Raw genomic sequence first — 24,182 nt, forward strand, 5'->3', positions numbered from 1 at the left:
CCTGCGATTTCGGTCTGGGGGTTGTGATTGTAAGGGCATTGCTACAGTCAGGCCTGTTAAACATATACGGCACAATCCATCTATTAGCATTGCTAGGGCCCTGGTCGTAAGATACTGTACTAGGCCTTTATCTAAGAAGGTAAGTTTATTTGGGAAGCATCTTAGTTTTGGGGATATTGATCCCCTGGAAATAGGATTCAATCCTAAAGTTGTATATTTGGTTTGTAGGTTTGATTAAATAACTGTGTAGTAAGGTTTTAAAAGTAGTGCTGGACATGGAACCGTTTTGGAGACCATTCTTGGGTCCAACGGGCCAACTGTCCAGTTCGAATGAACGGTCCATTTTGATTTAAAAATAAAAAAATAAAAAAAAAGCATAAATAAAATAGAAAAACGATCAAAATTCATTGTCTGGGTTGACAATTCGACCACCTGGGTCAGTGAGTCTTTGACCAAACCAATGGTTTTTGGCTCAAGAGCAGTTTTACGATGAAATGGAACCAATTCCTAGGTCAACTGGAGCGACCATCTGGTCCCGTTCAGTTTTCAAAACCATGCTGTATAGCATATAAAATTGCAGAAACGAAAGGGGGGAAACATGGAGAATGAGATGCACATTAAAAATGGTTTCTGTTTAAAAGCCAGAAATTGAGATTATTGACATTTTAACGTATTTATTGTGTCGGAGCCATGTTATAAATAGAAAAAAATCAATATTTTAAAAAACGATTCGGACCCAGAACCATTCTAGCCACTGGTTTCCGAGTTGACAGTTTAACCATCTAATTTGAATGGATTGACTGTTTTGACAAAAAAAATTAAAATAAAAATAGCTAAAAACCATTGAACGAATCGACAGTTCAACCACTCGGGTCAACAGTCATTGATCGATTCAACAGTTTCTGACCAGAAACCAAGTTCAGGATAAAACATAATCAGTTGCCTGGATGATTCCTAGGCCAAACACGGTCCAACCATCCGGGTCAACGGCAGTCAGAAAACCATCGAAAAAATTCGAAATTCAAGGGAGTCGAGACTTTTTTTTGGTATAACATAAGTTGCATCACAGAGAATTAGGTATGGATTCAGAGCAGGGTCTAGCCATACAACAGAGAGCCTGCGATTCCATGAGTAATGAGTTTGCTCCCGACTATATCAGCTACTAGCCACTGGGTCATTGGCAGTTGACAGTTGACACTCAGAATAGGTATAGAGGCCCTTTTAACGAAGTCATCCTAGCACATTAGAATAGAATAGAATAGACAGTAAACTCGAAAGGTGTTAGGTGTTACCTACCTGAAAGGAAAATTATTACTGGGTTTTTGATAAGCAAGGATCATCTTGTAAATCAAACAACCCAGCGATACAATTGAATCTCTACATCATGAACCATCAAACTCCAATTTTTGGGTCTTGCTAAGCAGGTTCATTTCAGGTACAAGAAAATCAGTTCGTACACGTTCCTTTGTTTCTTTGAAATACGAAGCAGGACTCCTCATAAACCAACAAGTTGCTTAAGAATAGGAATCGCGGTCCATTAAAGAAGAAAAAGAATTTGTAATTAGACAAGGTCACAAGGGATAAAAAGAACAGCAAAGGAACTAAAAAACCACACTTGACAGATGTAAATGGTAGTTCTGTAACTTGAATAACCCATTTTGAAACTTGAAAGTAAATAATATTGGCCTCGTTAAGAGAAGCAGAACCAGACTGACCTTTCCTACAAGGGCTAGGACCGCCACAATTGGTTCAACACCTAATTCAGCATAAGTATCAACCAAACAAGTTTCATGTCAAATCCAGAAATAATAACTTCAAGTTTTAGAACAAATCCATCAGAATAGAGGATCCCATGACATTCGGCACTTTGTGCGAAGGAATTTTAAACAAAGTATCTCTCCAAAGGTCAATTAGTAGGCAACATGTCATGTAACACCCCTCGTTCTATCAATAGATTTTAGCTAATTTCTCAATATCTATTCATTTGCTATTTCTGCATTCCTTCAGCCTATTCAGATGTCCCTAGCACCAACTGCTCAACAAGTACATTTTTGCCGGTATTGAACAATCAAAGCTCTCTTGAGGTAAAATAGAGAACTAGGATTCATAAAGAGTACTGCTTGACTGAGCCATTTCAATACATTGGACGTCCAAATGGAATTCCATCATTCTCAGGTGGTGGCCTTGGTGTTCTTGGTCTTGCATACTCGGCAAAGATAACCCATCCGTCGAGAAACTACGAGCAAGGCAAAAATTATAGTCATCAATCTAAATAAAAATTAAAAAAAAAGGATTACAACAGAAGATATACGTTAGAAAAATCTCTCTCTAAATATAAGAGGGAGTTTCACGCCCAACATTGATCTATGTTCCAAATGTCGTATACCTATGATACCCCTTCTACTTGCTCAATTATATCTATACTTAATTCTAAAATGCAGTTGTCTGCATTGCTTCCCAACCCAATTAGAATTTTGTGGTTGTAGACCCTAGGCTAGGCGCCCCATAATAACCATGCCCTCCCACTATCTAACTGGGGAATATGATGAAGATACAAAGATCTCTATAAAATCTGACTTCTGCTTAACAAAATATTACATAAAATGCACTCCGACAGTGGTCTTACACATCAGATAAAAGTCAATTGGAGTGAAATCATAGCAAATATCAAAATTGGCCTGATCAATACCTTATAGAGGCATCGCAACCTGGACATGATTAAGACATTGAAACAAACTTATGCTAAGTTTTATTATATGATCCAATTAAAAAATAATTGTTTCTACTTTGTCGCTTTTCTTTTGTTTGGTTAAATATATCGGATGTGCTACCAGCTAGTATTTTTATGCATATGCATCAAAATAAAAAATTGCAAGGCTAAGGGGCCGTTTAATAAAGGTTAAAGTGCCTGAACTGAAATGACTTGTTGCTTTGCCTTTGAGTGAATAAACCAGCAAGCACTGACTAGGTCAAAGCATCAAGTAATCATAGTCAAGTCGGGGCCAGACCGACTGCTTCACTAATTGGTTGTGATCAATATTTATGATGCAGATGCCTTAAATAACCCGCTTACATGTCCTCATGTGCTCTTATAATATAAATAATATATTAAGAAATATAATATATATTAATTTATTTTCTTATATGCATATTGTTGCTTTAAGTATTTGTGATGGGCCTGATGGCATAAGGTTGGCTGATGGTGTATACAATTAAAATAAGGCCCAAGATAAAAAGAAGATAGTAGAAGAGTTCTTTTAAGTTTGGGTAAAATATAAAACCTCCCTTGAAATTTCTGGCAATCATATAAACCTCCCTTGTATTTGACTATTAGGGTTTTCATCAGAAACCCCGGGCATCGGTGGTCATCAGCGACCATCCAAAACTAATTATTGGTGACCAACCATCACAACCAAGGTATCCCTACCACTAATCGTTGCTTTGCCAGCAGACATCAAAGAATCATCAGTCACAAATGGGATCCAGAACATGAACCAAAAACATATACGAAACACCAGAACACACCGACCAACCTAGACCTAAAAATCTTCATCACATTAGTTTTGCTTTCATCAGAGGTCATACCACTGGTTTGCAATTCTAATTACAGGTCGCCCTGGTCAGATAGAGATAGAGAGCGAGAGAAAGGAGAGTGGAAGACACAGCTCAAAATACTTAAAGATTTGATTTTTCATGGTTTGAAAAGCTAGGAAAAAACATTGGTTCTCAGAAACCTTCTGTTGTTTTTGATTACTTGGAGAAGTAAATTGTTGGACGTTCTTTTACTATTGTCAAGCATATTCTAAAGGAAATCCATATTTGATAGAAACTTGTGCAAAGCTTGATGACTTCATTAGATGTCATTTAGACCGACTAAATGGAAATAGGTCCCTTGATCACAGAAATTGGAAAAGAAAGGAAAAGTATTATCTTATTCTTAGTTTTCCAGGTGTTCAAAGTTTGATTTAGGCCATGTAAGTGAGATCTAATGAGAATAATAGTGCTCAAGGTGAAGGCAACGTTGAGCATTGAGATTAAGCTTGAAGCAGGTTCGATAATAGTAAGACAGAGGGAAAATAGAAAGAAAAGAGGGGGAAAGGAGGAGAGAAAGGATGAGGGAGAGGAGGAATTAGCAGGTGCAGCTAGCGGTGATGTTTCAATGGTTCAATTACAGGAGAAAAAGAAAAAGGAGAGGGCTATTTTTTTTTTTGAGGAAAAGTTAAACAGATTTCATTGAAAGAGACAAAGAGTACATGAACAGATGTACTAAAAAAGAAAACAGCAGAAATACAGAATTACAAGGGGGGAAGCTTGTTGCTGTATAAATTTTCTAGGTTTGCTCCAAATTTAGCTAATCCATCTGCAATATGATTCATCTCCCTCAGGATCCACATCAGATTAACATTCAAATTTTCCAAGGGCTTTTTGTTTTTTGATAAATAAGGAGAGGGAGAGGGCATTTTAGTAACTTCAATGTCTCCTTTACCGGAAAACCTCCCAAAGGGAGGCATTTGTACCTTTTTTTCCAAACATCAAGGGAGGTTGTTTTTGTCAAGATCAAAGCATAGGGGAGGTTTATATGGTTGTCAGAAAATCCAGGGGAGGTTTTTATGTTTTACCCTTTAAGTTTTCTTCCAAATCAATAATGCATGGCTACAGAGTTGCCAAAAATAAGAGACACATCAAATAATCAATGCTGCACATTCATTCTTTGAAAAACAAAGGTTGTAATTCCCTACCATCCAGCCATCCTTTAGTGCATATTTGCAGTCCATATTAACTTATTTATGAGATTACAAACTTTTTTTTTTGGTTGAATGGTCGGCACCAAATAGTCAGTGCATCAATTAAAGAATCCAAAATCCATTGCCTTACTGAATTGATAATACTGGTTGGTTGTGAGATCATTAATGGCTGAATGGCATGTTGGGTTCATTATTACACCCCCTAAGTATTTTATAACATTAGAATTCTATTCACTAAAAGACAAAGCAATAAGTTATTTTGTGTTTTGATCAAACAAGGCAACAAGTTATAATAACAACTCCTAAGAGAACAATCTGATGATGCTCTAGCATCTCAGTTTGTCATATCATTTTCTTTTTGTTTTCTTTATTTATCTTTTGATTTTTTAAAATGTTTTCTTTTTGGTGATGGTGGTTTTTTTATTTGTGGATGAAAACTACTGAAATTCAAGAGTAATTGAGCTTTTTTTTAGCAGTATAGAGCAATTGAGTAATTGCTAGTACATAAGTTATAAAAAAAAAGTGCTAGTAACAAGTCTGTGCCAACTATTGGATTCTGTACTACATTAAGAGACCCAATGAAAAGATCCTACAAGACAAGGTTGAACATGTCGTTCATTTCATGGGTCTCACCATATCTGTAGGGTGAAGAAAGTCAATAGTTTGCCACTGGCATTTCACAGAACACTTTCTTATCTTTTTCGATGATAGAACAGTTTCCCTATTTTTCATATGAGATAAACGAAAGAAGCTCACCTTGCCATCCATGCCCTTTATACCTTCAGCAGCCTGTTCTACAGTGGCATATCGTACAAAACCAAAACCTTTGGAATACCCCGAAACACGGTCAGTCACAACTTTGGCTGCAAACCAGAAATGATTCAGTGCTGAATAATTAACCAAAGAAATTTCCAGAAGTCTCAAAAAGAAACACCATGGTTTCAAGGATAACATAGTAGGAGTGAGCATGGGTCGGTTCGATTCAGTTCCATGGCAGAACCTGGAACCTACTCTGTAGGGGTCAGTTCCAGGTTTTTGGAGCCGGAACCTACCCTATGATGGTCAGTTCTAGCCTTGGCAGTTCCAGGGTCTACCTGTGGAACCTGTTCTTTCTTTACTCTCCCCTTTCAAGAAAAAAAATGAAACATGTCCTTCAAAAACTTGATTTTCAATAATGATAATATATAATGCATAGTTTAAAACTTATATCATCTTTATTGATTAAAGGGAAATTTCCCGATTAGTACCCTGTGCCTAGTGCCACTTTGGTCTTCAAATTTTAAAATGCGATAATTCAGTACCGGAACTTTCAAAACGTGTCAACCCAGTACCTACTGTTAACCAGCTGTTAAATGCCTTTGAAAAAGACACAAATGCCTTTCGGATGTCATCTAATTTTGGGGGCATGTCTCAGTGGGCACTTTGGACCCCAACTTTCTTGAATAAAAGAGACAAGGATTTAGGACTGTTAATTTTTTGTCAATGTTTGGATGGTTGATAAAGAAAATTAGATGACACTCAAAGGGCATTTGTGTCTTTTTCAAATGCCACTTAACAGCTGGTTAACGGTAGGTACTGAATTGACACGTTTTGAAAATTTCGTACTGAATTGACACATTTTAAGTTTGGGGACCAAAATGGCACTAGGTCCAAAGTACAGGGTACTAATCAGGAGTTTTCCCGTGATTAAATTGAGTAATCTAATATGTAGATTATCATAATATATTAATGTATGCCTATATGGTTGAAAATTTGTCATGATTTAAATTTTGTAAATATTACCTTTTACATTATTTATTATACACATACAAATATTAAAATAAAAACAAATGATCAAATCACTTTAGAAACTTGATGGTCAAGTGAGACCATGGCTTTTGTAACCATGAGTGCTTGGGCTAAAATCTTCACATCCTTAAAAATATATTGAGATTTATTTCAAGGCAAATTTGGTTCCAAGGCCGGTTCATCGGGTCAGTTCGGGTAGGGTAAACCCCTAGACCATGGGGGTCAGTTCCAAGAATTTGGAACCAGACGCTACCCTGTAACAGATCGGGTAGTGTCAGTTCAAGGCCGGTTCGAGGTTGGTTCCATTTGGTTCCGGGTAGAACCTACCCATTTGCTCACCCCTATAACATACCATGGACCACTTCCCCAAATTTTGAAAAGGCTTCCCTAAGTCCCTCAGAAGTTGTACGTTTGCTAAGCCCTGTAGAAACATCATGGATAGCATTAAACCAAAAAATCACATTATAATTTAGAGAAAGAGGTTGATGTAGCAATTTCAGCCAGTGCATAAAAGTGATCAAATGCCAACCAACACATGCACTATGTCATATGAATCATAATCACATTATAAATCAAGTGTTTCAACAAGCCAAATTAAAATCCTATTTCAGGGAAAATTTGCAGTTTTTATTATTTTTTCCATCAATACATCCTTGAAGATTCACTCTCTCTCTCTCTCTCTCTCTCTCTCTCTCTCTCTCTCTCTCTCTCTCTCTCTCTCTCTCTCTCTCTCGCTCGCTCGCTCTCTCGCTATATATATATATATCTTATATATATATATATATATATATATATATATTACAGATGCATATCGGGAACAATGATCACTTTTCTTTTTCATATTCTGCCATTGTAATGAGGTAAAATCACTTGCCAAATCACTTGCCAAAGTTGGTTTCATAAATGGAACCAACTTTTTAATTTACCTTCCAATATGTGCTCCCATAAGACCAAATTTGAAGAACAATGATCACTTTTCTTTTTCATATTCTGCCATTGTAATGAGGTAAAATCACTTGCCAATGGTGAAGACACTGGAAGGGTGACTCTTTGGTAGGAAGCTATAGGGTGGAGATAATGGTTGTACTGCTGTTTTTCTAATATATGCATATAGATGTATATGCATTTTCTATCATCTTTTTTCTGATACACAAATAAATCTACACAGTCACCTGTGGACATTGGCCTTTTGGAAGAGAAGTTGGAACTTTGGCTTCCAGAACAATTAGCTCATTCAACTGAATTCCAAGATCAGCCAATGGTGATACTAATTGTCTCACAAGAGAAGGTATTGATAGAGAGACTCTTGTTACAAGAGGCCTTAGGCTGGTGTCTATTTGTAATTTGTTTATTTCTTTTGGTTTTTGTTAGATGACAGTCCCATGCGTTGTTTGTTCCAAAAACGGTGTCTTTGATTTTGCTCCAAATTGGCATATGCCATTGTGATTATGAATACCACATGTAACACTGGTTAAAGATTTCTGTCCATGCTAATTCTGGTATTTGTGGATTGCATTAATTAAATTGCTAATTAAAATATTCCAGAAGTAACAGTCTCAAACTCTAAAAAATAAGAAAGAAGAAAAAAGAAAAATAAATGAAGGAAGACCACACAAAATACACAAATAGACATAGAAGGAAAGAAAAAATAAATGGCAATATTCCTCTGGCCTTGGGAATGAAGAAGAGGTTGGGAATGGAGAAAAGGTTCGTGGAGGCAGGAAGATGACGAAGAAATATGAAGGTTGAAGCTAAGGTTTTCCTGTTTGAGGAAGAGAAAGGTAGAGGAAAGCTGAGTCTGAAGATAAGGGAAGCAAGGAGGACTATGGTTCTGTTGCCTGGAACAAAAGTAGTGGAATGGTTGCAGAAGTTTGTGGAAGGGGCTAGTTTGAAAGGTAAGCAAAATAACAGTCAAGAGCTTGCAGTTGATGAAGGTAAGAAATATACTGTTGAGAGCAGAAAGAATGTGAAAGGGTGCTACATAGCTCTGGCTGAGTTCTTCGGTGGAGGAAAGAAACAGCTGGTTTGTTTCCCAGCAGGAAAACAAAACCAGGGGTGGAGGGATGTAAGTAAGGTGCTTCAGGAATTTTTGCTCCGTGGAGTAACAAGAACAAAGGAGAGTTCAGGAAAAGAAGATGGGGTGGTTGAGAGAGATACCTTAACTGGACGCATGGAGAAAGGATCTGTAATCTTAGCAAAAGCCAATGGTCAATGCAGGGTTTTGGATTACTCGAAGAAGGAAGAGTGGGAGAATAAATTTATAGTAGAGGCAGGGACGAAGAATGTTGAATGGAGGAGAGTTGCAGATTATTTAATATTGAACCTGAAACTGAAGCATGAGTTTATTGTGACTCCCTTTGAAAAATGTAAAGCTGTAGTTGATTTTGGGGAGAACAGAGTAGACCTCTCGGCTGTCAACTTCCAGACTGATCTGAGGACTGCCATTCCATCTGTAGAGGCAAGAAGTTGCAGAGGTCATTGCAGTGATGTGTGAAGGGAGATTGGATGGTGCTTACTGGGGGGGACCACCACTCTGCGGCTATTCTTCTCAATGGAGTGAAGCCTGAAGATATACCAAGAAAGGTGGAGATTAGAGTGGAGGGAGTTTTCGTGTCAGTCTGGTTGGCTTCCTCCATTGAAGCAAGCTTGTGGAAGGAGGAAGCAAGAATGGAGGGAGAACAGGTGGAGGAAGCAGATTGGAAGTCTCAAAAATATCTGGGTCATACACTAAAATGGGCCAACAGCTTTTGGAGAGTCATAAAAACAAGGGTTTTTTGGAAAGTCAGAGGCTTAAAACACAAGTCAGAGGCTTAAAACCCCAGCAGGTCTTTTTTACAGGTGGTTGGGAACAATGCCACGAAAAGTTTTAAGGTTGGGGAGGGGAATAAAGAAGATGCAAGTTTTAAGAAGCCAGCATTTGGGCCAACAAAGAAACTGGGTGAACTGGGGGTGGGTCGAAATGGTGGGCCTAATATTCAGGTGGGGTCGGACAAGAATGCTGAGCCTGTGGACCCTCTTATTTCTCCTGGGCCAAGGGAGAGAAAATCTTATTCAGTTGGGCCCAGTTTTGAGCCCATTTCTAAGAAGCCAAGGTCGCTTAAGTCCACAGGAAGGTCACATGGTTACTTTAAGTCCACACGTGACCACAGGGAGGTCACATGGTTACTTAAGTCCACATGTGACAGGGAGGTCACATGATCACTTAACCGTCTATCATCTTCCTCCTCGAGTTCTTCTGCTTGTTCTCGAAAGGGAGGGCAGAGTCAACACTCAAGTTGCTCCCTGCAGTGGATCCCAGCGAAGAACCTGACTCGGCTGTCGCCTGAGAGGCGGAATCCAAGAAGCATCAAGCGGTCTGTGTTAGAAAGGCTAGAATCTGGTGTTTGGCCTGGAGAAGAAAGCAGTAGTTATGAGGACTTTGAGTCAGATGGAGCCTCGAGTCTGGGTAGTCTCGATCCGTGCACAAGACAAACCTCGATAGAAACAGGAAGCTTGAATACAGAGGTTCTGTTCTTAGAAGAAGAGGGGACTGTTGCAGACTATTCCAAGGAAGAAAGAAGTACAGGAGGCGCTGCAAATACTGGACAGCTCCTTCTATCTCAAGCTGAGGAAGTCAACATAATCTCTCAGGGCTCTCGGGATTTAAATGGAAAAACTCAACCCTCTCTATTGAACTTGGATAAGGATGAACCAGAAAGGGGAGTACTGGAGTCGGGTCTTCAAGGGAGTAAGTTAGATGTTGCTGTTAACTTTACCATGAACACTTTACAAAAGTTCCCTTGTAAGGAAATGACACCAGACTCGGTCGTCTTTGGCAAACAGTCCAGTCCTAGCTTCTCAAATGCTCTCCCTAACCAATCAGGTATGATTGTCAGTTTATTTGTGGATACTAACGAGTGTGATATGCCTGAAACAGATGTACCAGCATCCCATCCAGAATGTATGACAAAAGTATGCTTAGAGGTGGAAGAAGGGAGAGTTGGGGAAGGCAATCTTGAAGAAAAGAGTAAAGAATTAGATGAAGCTTGGAGACTGATTTGCACAGAGTTTGAGTTACTCAAACAAAATGAAGAATATATGGATGGGTTCAATGAAGTGGTCATGGGTAGGGGAAAGGAAGGGGATGACCCTGTTAGAGGAGAACTTCAGACCTCATTAGTGGAGGTTTTTGGTGAGGGAGATCAGGCTGATGCAAGGGCTGAAAGGAGTGAACAGGTGGAAACAATCAATAAGAGGAGGGAGGAAAAAGGAAAAAAGAACAGAAAAAAAGGTCAGAGGTGGAAAGATTAATTTGTGACATAGAAAGGAACTTAGAGTTTAGTGGTAGAGGAGATAGGAGAAAAGGATTGAAGTAAGGAGTTGTCGTTTAAGGTTGAGGGTGTTCTATTGGTTTGTTCCTATGAGGATAGTTAGCTAGAATGTTAGGGGTTTAGGGAGTGCAAGGAAAAGGGGGGTGATTAAGGACTTACTTAAAAGGGAAAGGCCTGACATTGTTACGTTGCAAGAAACAAAGTTGTCAGAGCTGGATAGAAGATGGGTGAGGAGTGTGTGGAGGTCTAGAGGAGTAGGATGGATTTCAGCTCCATCTTGGGGAGCCTTGGGGGGGATTGTCACACTTTGGAAAGATGATGTAGTAGAGGGAGTGGAGGATTTAATAGGGAGATTCTCAGTTTCCATCAAATTTAAGATGTAGAGGATGACTTCACTTGGGTGTTAATTAATGTCTACGGTCCCAATAATTATAGAGAAAGGAATGACATGTGGGAGGAACTGTATGCAATTCAAGGTTTATGGGAATGTCCATGGTGTTTGGGAGGGGATTTTAATGTGATAAGATTTTCTGAAGAAACTAATTACTCCCAACAAACCGTCACAACTAGCATGAGAAAGTTTAATAGCTTTATTGCTGATTGTGAGTTAAAGGAGATCCCACTAGTGCATGCTCAATTTACTTGGTCTAACTTACAAGAAGTGCCCTTGTGGTCAAAGTTGGATAGATTTATCTTTAATGTTGACTGGGAGAACTATTGGGGAAACTTGGTGTCTAGAGTTTTGCCTAGGGTGACCTCGGATAATTGTCCTATAAGAATAGGTGTGCAAAATTTTATCAGTGGACCTAAACCCTTTAGGTTTGAAAACATGTGGCTAACCCACCCGGATTTTGTGAATAAAGTAAAATTTTGGTGGAATGAGGAATTGAGGGGGACAAAATGGAAAGGTGTAAGATTTCATAAGAAACTACAGAGGATAAGAGCCAAAATAAAAGTTTGGAATAAGGAACATTTTGGAAGACTTGAGGAGCAAAAAGTGAATCTAATCTCTAGGATAGAAGAGTTAGATGAAAGAGAGGCTCAATCTAGAATGGAGGAGGGGGAGAGAGTTCTGAGGGGACAGTTGAAGAAGGACCTAGAAGAGATTCCTACTGAGGGAAGAAATAAGCTGGAGGCAGAAATCGAGGCATAGATGGATTAAGGAAGGTGATGGGAATACTAAGTTTTTTCATGATGTAACAAATGGGAGGAGGAGAAAAATTTGTCCAAGTTAGAGGTAGGGGGGCAGGAATTCACTAACCAAGATGATATTGCTAGGAAGTTTGTGGAACATTTCAAATCGGTTTATAGAAGACCCTTGGAAAAGAGGAGGGAAATCGAAGGGATTGATTGGTCAAGGTTGGAGGAAGATCAGGTTAGGTGGTTGGAAAGAAACTTTGAGGAAGAAAAGGTTAGGAAGGCGGTGTTTTTGATGGACAGGTCCAAAGCTCCGGGACCAGATGGTTTTACAATGGCTTTTTACCAGGATTGTTGGGAGGTGATAAAAGATGATCTTTGTGAGGTTTTTAATGAGTTCGCAGAGAAGCATATAGTCAGTTGAAGCATTAATTCCACATTCTTGGCCCTAGTTCCAAAGAAAGCTGATGCTCTCCATCCTAAAGATTTTAGGCCAATTAGTTTGGTGACTAATATTTATAAAATTCTGGCCAAGATCTTGTCTTTAAGGATTAAAGAAATCCTCCCCTCCATTATTAGTCAGGCTCAAGGGACTTTCATCCAAGGGCATCAAATAATTGATTAGATTCTGATTGCCAATGAATGTGTGGAAGAGATGAAGAGGTCCAAGCAGAGAGGCTTTGTTTGTAAGCTTGATCTGGAGAAAGCCTATGATTTGGTGGACTGACAGTTCCTACTAGAGGTTTTGAGGAAGTGTGGGTTTGGGGAAAGATGGTGCACTTGTCACTATTCCATCCTAGTAAATGGGGTGGTGAGGGATTTTTTTCTAGCTAGTAGGGGAATCAGATAAGGGGACCCAATTTCACCCTTCCTCTTTACCTTGGTAGCTGATGTGTTTAGTCGAATTATCACCAAGGTTGATAGGGAAAATGTGATAAGGGGTTGGAGAGTGGCACAAACCGAATTCTAGTCACTCACCTTCAGTTTGCAGATGACTTGATGATCTTCTATGAGGAAGGTTTCGGTGAGAAGGTGGAAAATTTGAAAGAATTGATTACAGTTTTTGAGGGAGCCTCTAATTTGAAAATCAATCTAGGAAAAAGCTGCATAGCATGAGTAAATTTAGTTTTTGAGGAGGTTGAGGCGATTGCAGGCTGTCTTGAGTGCTCCATTTCCTCCTGGCCTTTGTCTTACTTAGGGCTTCCATTGGGAGCAAACCCTAGGGAGAGTAGGTTCTTCTGGACCCCAGTCTTGGAGAAGTTAGAAAAGAGACTAGCTGTTTGGAAGAAAATTTGTATCTCTTTGGGTGGGAGGATCACTTTGATAAAAGCTACCCTCATGAATCTACCTACCTATTATCTCTCTGTCTTTAGGATACCGTCTAGGAAAGCGAAGTTGGAAAAATTGATGAGAGATTTTCTGTGGGAACCGGGAGAAGGTAAAAATGACCATTTAATTAAGTGGAGGTTGTGGGTAGAAGCAAAGAGGAGGGAGGATTAGGGCTTGGGAATGTGCTTAAAATGAATTCAGCTTTATTAGGGAAGTGATTGTGGAGATGGCATTTGGAGCGCTCTGGCACAAAGTAGTGAAGAGTATTCATGGATGTTCAAAGAGTGGTTGGGATGCTGGTGCATCAAGGAGGGCTAACCTAGCCACACCTTGGAAAGCAATTCACAAAGTTCTTCCACAGTTCCTTAGCTGTGTCAGGTAAGATGCTTGTTCAGGTAATTTTATTCGATTTTGGGAGGACATTTGGGTTGGAGATCTCCCTCTGAAAGACCTTTTTCCTTCATTGTACACGGTTTCCTTGTATAAAAATGAGGTGATCTTAAAATTCCTTCCGTCAAATTTATCCTTGCCAACTTTGCCTTCGGAATTTGGTTTTTGTAGAGGATTAAGGGATGAGGAAATTGAGTGTTTGTCTACTCTTCTATGTCTCCTTAATAAGGTTTGGTTGGATCCCTCGAAACCTGATAAAAGGATTTGGGCCATTCACCCCAAAGGGTCTTTTTCTTGTGGTTCCTTTTTCAAGTTCCTCTGCCAATCTCCCTCTCATCAGAGTTTCCCTTTCAAAGAAATCTGGTGTAGGCCGGTCCCCCCCAAGGTTATGTCTTTGTGTTGGGAAGACTTGTCCTTTGTATTTCACCAAACGGGTGCATTCTTTGCAGATCTCATGGTGAGGATTGTAATCATCTATTTTTATCTTGTAGTGTCATTGCAGAGCTCTGGGCTTGGCTTCTATCTTTGTTTGGGTCTAGTTGGGATATGCTAGCAGAAGTAAGCACAATCTTTAACCCTTCTTTCTTCTCTTGGCCCCATAAAAGAGGAAGGAAAATGTGGAGATGCTCACGAGCAGCATTGTTATGGACGGTATGGGAAGAAAGGAATGCCAAAATCTTCCAAGAAAAAGGAGGAAGCAGTCAAACCTTAAAGGACTGCATTTTGTCCAGGTCTTTACATTGGTTAAAGACTCTAGAATTATTTAACCATTTTACTTTTACTGATTGTTGGAAGGATTGGAAGTTGGTAGCAAGTTGTTCCTCCTACAAGGGAAGGGCAGTGACTAGCTAGGTCCCCCCTCCTCTTGGTTCTTTGAAGCTGAATTTTGATGGGAGTAGCCAGGGTAACACGGGTCCCTCTGAGATGGGAGGTATACTGAGGAATGAGGCTGGAGAGGTTGTCTTAATCTACTCTAGCCCTTTAGGAGTTGGGAACTCTATCCGGGCAGAACTGCTAGCTACAATACAAGAAATACTTCTTGCAAAAGAAGTGGGCGTGGAGCAGCTTCTGATTGAAGGAGACTCTAAGTCAGTGGTGGACTGGTTAAATAATCCAGAGGATGTCACTTGGGGCTACAAAAATGAGTTAAAGAAATTCAAATGGCTGACAAGAAATATGTCTATAACAGTACAATGGGTTGGGAGATCAGCTAATGCTTTTGCTGATGTCTTGGCAAAACAAGGGATAAATAGGGAAACATTGTTCTGGGCACAATTGTAACTATTGTTTTAATTTCAACATTCTTGATTTCTTTGTTGTAGTTTGTGTATTTTCTGTTTGGAGAGGCTGCTCCTCGTGCCTCTAAATCTTCTTGTATCTATTCATTATTTTAATGGAATTGATGTTATTTATCAACAAAAAAAAAGGAAAGAAAATTTTGGAGCTAGCTAACAGATCTTTCCTAAGAAAGATTTCTTCATTTATTTATAATGAAATTCTTTTTGATCCAATATTGGCCCAGAAAAAAGAAATAAAGGGAGGGAGTGGCTACTCCTCCAATAAAAAAAAAAACCAACCAATATGCAAGAACCAAATGAAGTTCTCCATCTAGGTAAGATGACTAAAAACATCACATAAGCTAAAAGCACTTACATTGACCTACATATCACAAGAACTGTCTAATTCAAAGGAATTCTAAGTTATAATCATGCAGTGAAAGCAGACACCATATTTATTTTGTAAATAAACAATTTAAACAGGAACCTTGGGTCCAGTAACTAAGGCCTCAGCTCAAGTGAACAGTATCAAAGTTTCAAGACCAATCCCAGTCCAAGGGTTGATAATATTAGCCAAACCAAACCCAAATTTAACATTTGCTTGGATCAGTTAAGTTTGGGTAAAGCTTGTCCAAATTGCATCCCTATGTACAACCAAAATTTATCATCAAATAGTGCGGGTAGATACTTAATAGATGTACACATCATGGAGTTTAAATTTTCTCAAGAAGAAAAGGTAGTACAGAACAAACAGCAAAGCATTGTAGGTAAGATTATTGGGGTAATCACATAAAAGGATCGAATATTTGGATCTTTTAAGGTTAACTAATGCTCCAGATGGAAACTTGCATCCCATCAAACTGAGTCAAATCAAGTGAATATGACTCACTTTTTAACAAGTGACTGATTGTTTGTATTTCGTAATTGGATATACAAAACTTCCAGCTAATTTAGCTACTAGTGAGTTGTATTTTGTTTCTATGATTTAACAAAATGCTTTTCAACACTTCAGCAAACATTGAGTTGTAGGAAAGCCAATCTCCATTCGTAAACCTAAATGCAATTACTTAGTTTGTCTCTTAAATTTAATCACTAATCATCACATAGAGCCATAGAGGAAGAAATAAGACTGGACCTCTTAGTTGTAACATAGTATACAAGCTACTTGGAATATGTGCATTTGTTGTTGTCTAGGTTTAAGAATGAAAAAAGAAAATCATTGATATTCAACCAAATTTCAAGCCAAATTAAACTCAGAATCATAAACAAGTATAGTATATTTCTAACCGAAAAGTATAAACTTTGAAGTATATCAAGTAAACCTCTTCGAACATTTAACAGTGGTTAAATCAAATATTAAAACAACTAAGTTTCTCCTTTTCTGCACAACTCAATCAATGCACTTATGGCTCAGTTTGGAAGAAGTACAAATACAAATATGTACAGTGCAAATACATACAAAATAATACAAAATGTAAGGTTTTGCACTGTGCATATTTGTATTTATACTCCTTCCAAACTGAGCCTATAGTTCAACAATTGGGGAAAAGGAAAAAAATATATTTATTCTTCTGTATTTACACATTTGAAGTGATCTTTCATAAACTTCCTGAGGAATCTTCAATTTCCTTTTCCCCTTTTTCAGGTATTTCATTTTATTACCAAAGAGTCCCCACAACAATGCCAAAGCTTAAGATACAAAGTAATATATACGGGCATGACAAATAACAATTAGCAAACGTTGCACAATGCAAATTCAATTTATGATTCTCTACGCAAAACAACAGTGCCATACTTCTAACTTCTAAGTATTCGTCATAGGCCAATTGTAACAAACATACATCATCGACCAATTCGTATCTCAGTTCTTAGTTTTCATTATCGACGAATTATGCACAAAGGGAAAATAGCATAATCCAGTATATTCAGTCAGAACTCCTGAAGTAACACAACCACTGGGCAACGGTTCAAAAAAGACAAGAAACGGATGGTCAATAAGACTTAATCAATAAAAAGCATTAGTACTGATGAATTATCAGTTGAACGCAACTCAAAAAAAAAAGGAAAATATAAATAACAATGAATGAAAGAACTAAAAGAAATATTGAAAAATAGTAAATCGACTAATTTCTCTAGAAACTTAATCAATTAATCAGTTCAAAAGAATAGGGTTAAAAAGAAACTAACTTTTATACCCCCCCCCCCCCCACACACACACAAAGAAAAAGGAAAAAGTTGTTATAAGATACATACACTTCCTTGCTACCAAGCAATTAATGGAAACATTTACTCGATTTCAACACAGATTAGGGCACTAGAGACAATAAAAGTGATTCTCCTTGATGAATAGAAAAAGAAAATAACTAACAATAAGGGGAAGAAGTGTTAAGAGAAGAACGATAATCATACCTGAGACGAAGAGGTTCGGCGATGGTTCGGCAGGAGGAAGAGCCGTGGTCGCAGAAGTGCTCGGCGGAGGAGGTAAAGGGAAGGAAGAGAATAGCCTTCTCAGGCCGCGAGGTGCCGCCGCCGTCGCTGCTGCTCTCATCGCCATGCCTCTCTTTCTCTTTTCTCCTAACACCGGACAGTGAAGGAGAGACTTGTCGGGTTTATGGGTTAAACTTGTGAATACATATGCTGAGATTAAATCACGTGAATACCCCTCTTCCATGAATAAAAAATGAAAAGGACAAATTTTTTAAACTACCCTTATCGTTTAACTGTTTAAAAATTCACTAACGCCATAGTCAATTAATTGAATAAATCGAAATTTTAAAAGCTGAATTAAAAAAATAAAAACTGAATCGAAACCGAAATTTAGAAAAACCGAAATAACTGAAATTGAATTTTTCGGTTTCGTTCGATTATTTTGGTTAAAATTGAATCTTAATAATATATACTCTATTATATATTGATGTAGCACAATCCGGTCGGTCCTATTTGTCAACGACCTTGCCTTTGACTAGAGCAACAGGTGCCTAAAACAAAGAAGAAGGCGAGGAATCTCCGGGGAGGAACCCAATGAGATTGCTCCAAAGCTAAAGTTAGTATTTTCTCAAGGCAAGATTAAAACCAGATAGCGCAAAGTTATCGCCTACCTCCTTCTTGGGGGAAGATAGCCTTTTATAACCACTTCGCGCACTAACTCCCAAGCTTCTATTAGGTCGGGTATCATTACCTCCGCACTTTTGCCAGTTCGGGTGTCATCACCTCTGCTGGGGCAGGCAATCGCCACTACTCTCTTTGCTGGAGCCGTCTCTGTGATTGGAGGTGGCGGTGGCAGGTGGCTATTGAAGTGCGGTTGTCAAGCGTCAGATCCTAAGTCAGTCAGGTGCGTCGCCTCAGGATACGAACTCCTTTGGTGTCAGGCACGGTCGTTCAGTTCGGTGACCTGGAAACGAAGTGCCGGAGTGGTGTGCGAGGTGAAATCTTGAGTTCGGATAGAGGTGTGGCTCGAACTGCCCTGGGGTGGGCCAGTTCGGGTTGTTGCCCTTTGCGCTCCTCATAATGCTCGAGGTCAAAGAGGGAGTTCGGGCTCCTTTTGGGGAGCTCGGACCGCTGGTTCCTCCTCTCGGAGCTCGCGCCTTGAGCGTACTACCGTGCCAAGCTGTTGCTTCTGCCACATTGGGTGGTTAAGAGGTCGGGCCATATCTTCCTTCATCAATTGCCCCCCACTCCTCGCGCTAAGGGGCTTGCCCTGGCGCGGGGAGTTCGCAAGGTGGCGGGTGGATTTAACCCGTACTTCGAACCAGTTGACTGATAGCGCGAAGTGTGCGTTATTTCCAGGTTTCTCTAAGTGCCAAAAAGTCAGGAAGCGCGTCAATTTGTCTTTAAATGCTGGGAGATGTGGTAGTGCACGTTATTTCAAAATTTAAAAAACGTGCCGCTGGGATACGTGACAGCGGGGGTTATTTCAAATTTGAAAAAATGCTTTGTTGCTACCTTCAATGCGGGGTGACGTGCGTCGGCGCTGTTTCAGTTTCGAAAGACATGTGGCCAGTCACATCCCGGCCTTAGGAGGCGTGCGGCCAGCTTGATCGTGGGCCATTGGATTTGCCTCGATCAGAACCGTCGGTTTCGGGTCACTGTGGGTATAAATAGTGGGGGACCCCCAGTCGCTTTCCATTGCCATTTTTTTATGTTTGCTTCTTGAGCTCACGTCCAAGTTTTTAGCTCGCGCCAACCTTCCATAGTCTGTTTGCTTTTTTTTGGGTTTGTCGGCACTTTCTTCCTAGTATTCTTTTCCTCCCGATGTCTGGCTCGGACAGCTCAGACAGTTCTTCGAGGGTGTCAGATGCAGGTTCTACGAACCGAGCTGCAACCCCCGACAGCCTTAGTGAACTCAAGGTAGAGCTCGAGGAAGATTTCGAACCCGTGGGTCGAGTTGCCTCGGGTAGTTTGGCATCCTCCTCCCATCGAGGTCAGACGTTAGACAAGTTCGGGCTCTCAACCATGACGCCTAAGGGACTTTACTCCCTAATCACCAAGTTTAACCTACCCTGGGGAGTATACTTACTTTATACCCTTGGGCGACTTCCCATGGGAACATGGTCCTGACGAGATCGTGATATTCCGGGAGCAGCTCGTTGCTGGGTTGCACCTACCTTTCCACCCCCTCATCGTCGAGGTTATGAACCACTTTGGCATTACTGTCGGTCAGCTCCACCCGAATTCCATCCATAATTTGATTGGGACTATCTCCCTCTTCTGCGAATAGATTTTGCCTTTAGACATGGAGATCTTTTCCTCCATTCTAATGCTTAAGAAGCAAGCGGGTCCCCTTCTCGGGCGTAGGCAGGTGTAATACCTGTCTCCTCGCCCGGGTTTCAAACTTTTACACGATCTTCCCAACAAGGTCCCGGCGTGGAAACGGGACTACTTTGGGGTGCGAAGTGCAATGGGGTGGCCGTTCCAAACCGGGTGAGGGATGGCTGCCTCCGATCCTGGTGTCATGCTAGATAGGGAGACGACGAAGGGCCTCTGGGAATGGGCCCGGCTTAGGTTAAAATGCCACCATTATCTGACGGAGGCCAAGCTCATCCAGGTCGGCTTAAGTTCGGGTAGGTTCCTTGCTCAGAGGCTTGCCTTTTTTCTTTTGCTTTCCATTCTTCCGTTTTCCTGACGTCGATCTCTTTTAGCAAGTGTAATGGATGTAGAGAAGACTCGTGGTGGGAACCTGTTTCATGCCATGAAGAGAAGGAAGCGAGTTGCCAAAGAACTCGTGTCGAACTGCCCCAAGATGCGGAGCCCGAGGTATCGGGCTACCCGCCAGTGGATCCGCCCGGGGAGCCCGAGATGGCCCCTCTAGTACGAGAAGCGACAGGGGCCCCTTACGCCGAGGCTGCTTATACGGGGATCCTCCTTACACTGAGACTGCTTATACAGGGGCTCTTCCTTACACTGAGACTGCTTATACGTGAGCTAGGCCTTCAGGCTCGGGAGGCCAAGGCGAGTTCAGGAGCGTGTTGTCGCCGAACCACGCTCTTCAAAAAAGTAGGGAGGTCGTTTACCTTGAGGAGGTCGCGGCGTGGACCGATCTTCCTTTGAACCATGTAGTCGGGCATGCTGCCTCTTATGCCATGGTGGAAAGTCAGTGACTTCTTGTCGAGCTCCTTGTCATTACCTTTCTTGTTATTGCTATTTGAACATTCCCATTATTTTTCCTTTTGGTAGGTGAACTCCTCCATCCATCCCTTAGCGGCCCAAGCGAAAAGGAGCTCGAGGCTGGCACGAGCTGCCGAAGAGGCTTTCTGCGCTACCGAAGCAGTATCTCGGGATGTCGAAGCGGCTTCTCTTGCTGCACAGGCCAAGCTGGCGAGGTCTCAGAGAGACACTGAGGCCATGGGAGTGGTGGTGAAGCACAAGGCGAACCTGAAGCTGGACTTGCAGCATCAGGTCGAATACCTTCAAGAGGAAATTCAGGAGAGGACCAAGATCTTTTCTCAAGGCATTGAGGATGCCAAGAAGAAGGTTGTCGAAGACTATATCGCCTCGCCGCATTTTGACGACCTAATGGTGGGCTCGTACAGAAGGGGTTTTAAACTGAGACGGTGGATGATCCGGAATACGTACCCCAAGCTCGATATTAGCGCCATAACCACTTTGCGCATTACTCAGGAGATGGCCGACGCTGCTGATGGTGAACCAGACTCTGAGGACAAGGCTGGACCTTCGGATATCATTGAAGTGCCTTCCAATGGTGAAGAAGTACCTCCGGGCCTATGAGCTCGCTTCTGTTGTTTTTTTTTTTTTTGGAATGTAAACAAAGTATCTTGCAATGGAATGTTCTTTTGGTTAAGTGTTGTTCACTCTTTCTTCCGAACTGACCATATTGCCGAACTGACCATATGCCCAATCCATTTTTTGGCCGAGTTACTGCACTCGTGCGGCCTGTTTTTGTTAGACAGTTTTGTATGCCCTTATCTTCAATCAAAATGATGTACTTTATGAGTTTATTGTAAATGAATAAAAGTGCATATTTGATTCATGTTCCCTTGGTATGTTTCTATGTAATACCCTTAAACTGGACACTTAATGAGACTCGTGTTAGTTTAGAATGTTCACAGCCAGTGGGTCGGTCTGGGGAGACTTATCCTGACAAGGCTGACACTGTGGTGCCACCAAGTCAGTTGGGGTTGCTTGTCTCAGCTACCAGGGTGAGACCCTAGGCACATACAGTGTAGGATTAATTGAATCTTTGAATTGGACTAGATTTTCAGTATTGCCCTGGACCTTGGAGATTGATGGGCAAAACTGGAAAATTACACCCAACCCCTAGACTCGATTATGATACTGCACTAGGTGTCGGATTGGGTTGTCTTTGATGTACCAATCAGTGAGATCCTTAGCAGGGGTCAAAACCTAGATATGTTGGGACAGTCTAAGAATTCATCTGAGTGGGTGATTATGGTGACAGGATCAGCCCCTTTGTCGGACAAAGGTAATGATCGGGGATGCACTTTCACTGATGGAAACCAAGACTGCCGGCAGCCGATTTCAATCGTTGAGATTTGTTTTGCAAAATATATTTTATATGAGATATAAAAGTATATAAATTATGGTTTTGAAATGATTTGCAAAAGGTTTTAATTCCCGGGATCCATACAAGAGAGAGTGCAACACTGTTCCTCGCAGCCGAGGGAGAGGTCCTCTCTTGTCGAGCAGTGTATGATCATTATGGGCTGAGAGGTTAAGTGTAAAACCATTGAGGATAATACCTGATGGGCTAATCTTGCATCTATCCACAGTCCCTGGGTGTTACAAGGTGGCTTGGCCTAGGGACCACTTAGGGTAAGTGTTGGGCCCATAGAGCCCATCTGATAGGTTTCAGGGGGTGCACTGTCCATAACAGTGTATTCGGCTAGGCCTTGTAACAAAGGCTAGGTTGAACCCATGTGGCTGATGTGTAGATCAATGTTTGGGTCCCATGCTATACAAGGAAGCCCAATTGGGCAACAGTTTGAAAGGCTAAATGAATATACAACCCTAAATGGGCCTTAAGCCCATTTTGAACTGGGCTAATTTGATTAGTCACTTAAGGGGCGAATTCTGAGATAAGATCAGCTGATAGGATTGGGCCCACACCCTATCCACTCAGAGAGTCCAAGATCTAAATGAGATTTAGATTTGGAAACTTCCTAATTAGATTAGGAGATGGCTGATCTAATCTGCAGATAAGATAAGGATTATCCCTTATCTTAAAGGGACTTCTAATCCAGATATGATTTGGGTTAGCAACTCCTAATGGGATTAGGAGCTGATCCCTTTAAGTCTATAAAAGAAAGAGGGGGCAGCAGCCTTTAGAAATCACAACAGACAACCACCAGCAATAGTCTTGTCTTCAGAGCTGAAATCACAAAAGAGAGAATTTTGTGCCCTGCAAATACTCTCTTGCCGCCTCCTTCCTGCCGCCGCCGCATACAACAGTTCGATCTCCATTCCTTGGGAGAAATCAAGATTGGATCTTGATTCCAATCTTTTGGAGAAAAGATTGGTGAGAGTTGTATTCACAAGCCGTCCAAGTGATTCTTGATCAAGTTCTTTTGGAAGAACACTGTTGATTCTGCTCCACCCTGCACTGCGCCATCTTCAGTGGGAGCAGATTTTGGATCCTTCCTTGGGCGTGAACACATCCATTGAGAGATATTATTTCTCTATACCAGGTATTATCTCTCCCTACTCCTTTTGGTTTAGATCTGGTTCAGTTTATGGTTCAAGAATGATCATTGAAAATATGATTTTCTAAATAGGGAATTCGATTCCCAATTGAAGGGAGAGAAAAATTTTTGAAATTTGCCCCCTTATTCCGCAATCTTTGGGCGTCCATGTGATGGATTTCCTATCCCTTCAAGTTTGGTGTCAACACTTGGCCTCTGAGATGCCGATGTCCTTACTAGTTCATTGTTAGCACTTTGTTTGCCCATGCCGAGGTCCTTGTTAGCTCGGTATTCTAGCCCTTAGGCTCTAGTAGCGATTTAGTCTACTTCGCTTGGTGATCTATAGGTAGTATTGTCTCAAGCTAAAGACGTTCCGTACTCGGGGTACTTGTTTGCTTTCTAATGTTTCGAGCTCATATGCTCCTCCGAGTGCTCTCTTTACTCGGTAGGGCCCTTCCTAGTTCGGTCTGAGTTTGCCGATATCGGGCTTAAGTGCCATGATCTTATGGAGAACTAAGTCACCAACGCGGAAGTTCCGCTTTTTTACTCTGGCATTGTAGTACCGAGCTACTCTTTGTTGGTAAGTTGCAGTCCGGATGTACGCGAGATCTCTTACCTCGTTGAGTAGATCGAGGTTGGTACGTAGTTCTTCTCCATTCGTCTGCTCGTCGTATGCTTCTAGTCGTAGTGTGGGTACTTTGATCTCCGCTGGTATTACTGCTTCGGTGCCGTAGGTGAGGTTAAAGGGGGTTTCTCCCGTGGCGGTTTTTTTGGTAGTTCGGTGAGCCCATAGAACACTTGGTAACTCGTCCGCCCATAGCCCTTTAGCTCGGTCTAGTCGCGCTTTCAGTCCGCGGAGGATAGCTTTGTTCATAACTTCTGTTTGACTGTTTGCCTACGGGTGTGCGACTGATGTGGAGTTCTGCCGAATCACCATATCTTGGCACCATTCCTGAAATTTTATGTCATCGAACTGCTTGCTATTGTCGGAGATCAGTACCCGAGGTAACCTGAAGCGACATACTATGCTCTTCCAAAAGAAATTCTAGA

The 24,182-nt window shown here is 41.0% G+C and overlaps 1 protein-coding gene across 1 annotated transcript; it reads right to left on the reverse strand.

The window, feature by feature from the left end:
• Window positions 1-1,786: 1,786 nt before the first annotated feature.
• LOC148875592 (organelle RRM domain-containing protein 2, mitochondrial-like) lies at window positions 1,787-17,646 on the reverse strand. The gene is made up of 4 exons (XM_088964914.1): window positions 17,386-17,646; window positions 6,886-6,954; window positions 5,502-5,608; window positions 1,787-2,236 (listed from the first exon to the last, which is right to left on the reverse strand). Exons 1-4 carry the CDS (start codon window positions 17,528-17,530, stop codon window positions 2,135-2,137), a joined length of 423 nt encoding a protein of 140 aa, XP_088821040.1. The 5' UTR covers window positions 17,531-17,646; the 3' UTR covers window positions 1,787-2,134.
• Between the last annotated feature and the right edge of the window lie 6,536 nt (window positions 17,647-24,182).

The sequence above is a fragment of the Nelumbo lutea genome, chromosome 1, assembly GCF_056320005.1.
Source record: "Nelumbo lutea isolate HS-2025 chromosome 1, American lotus-T2T, whole genome shotgun sequence".
Classification (NCBI taxonomy): domain Eukaryota; kingdom Viridiplantae; phylum Streptophyta; class Magnoliopsida; order Proteales; family Nelumbonaceae; genus Nelumbo; species Nelumbo lutea.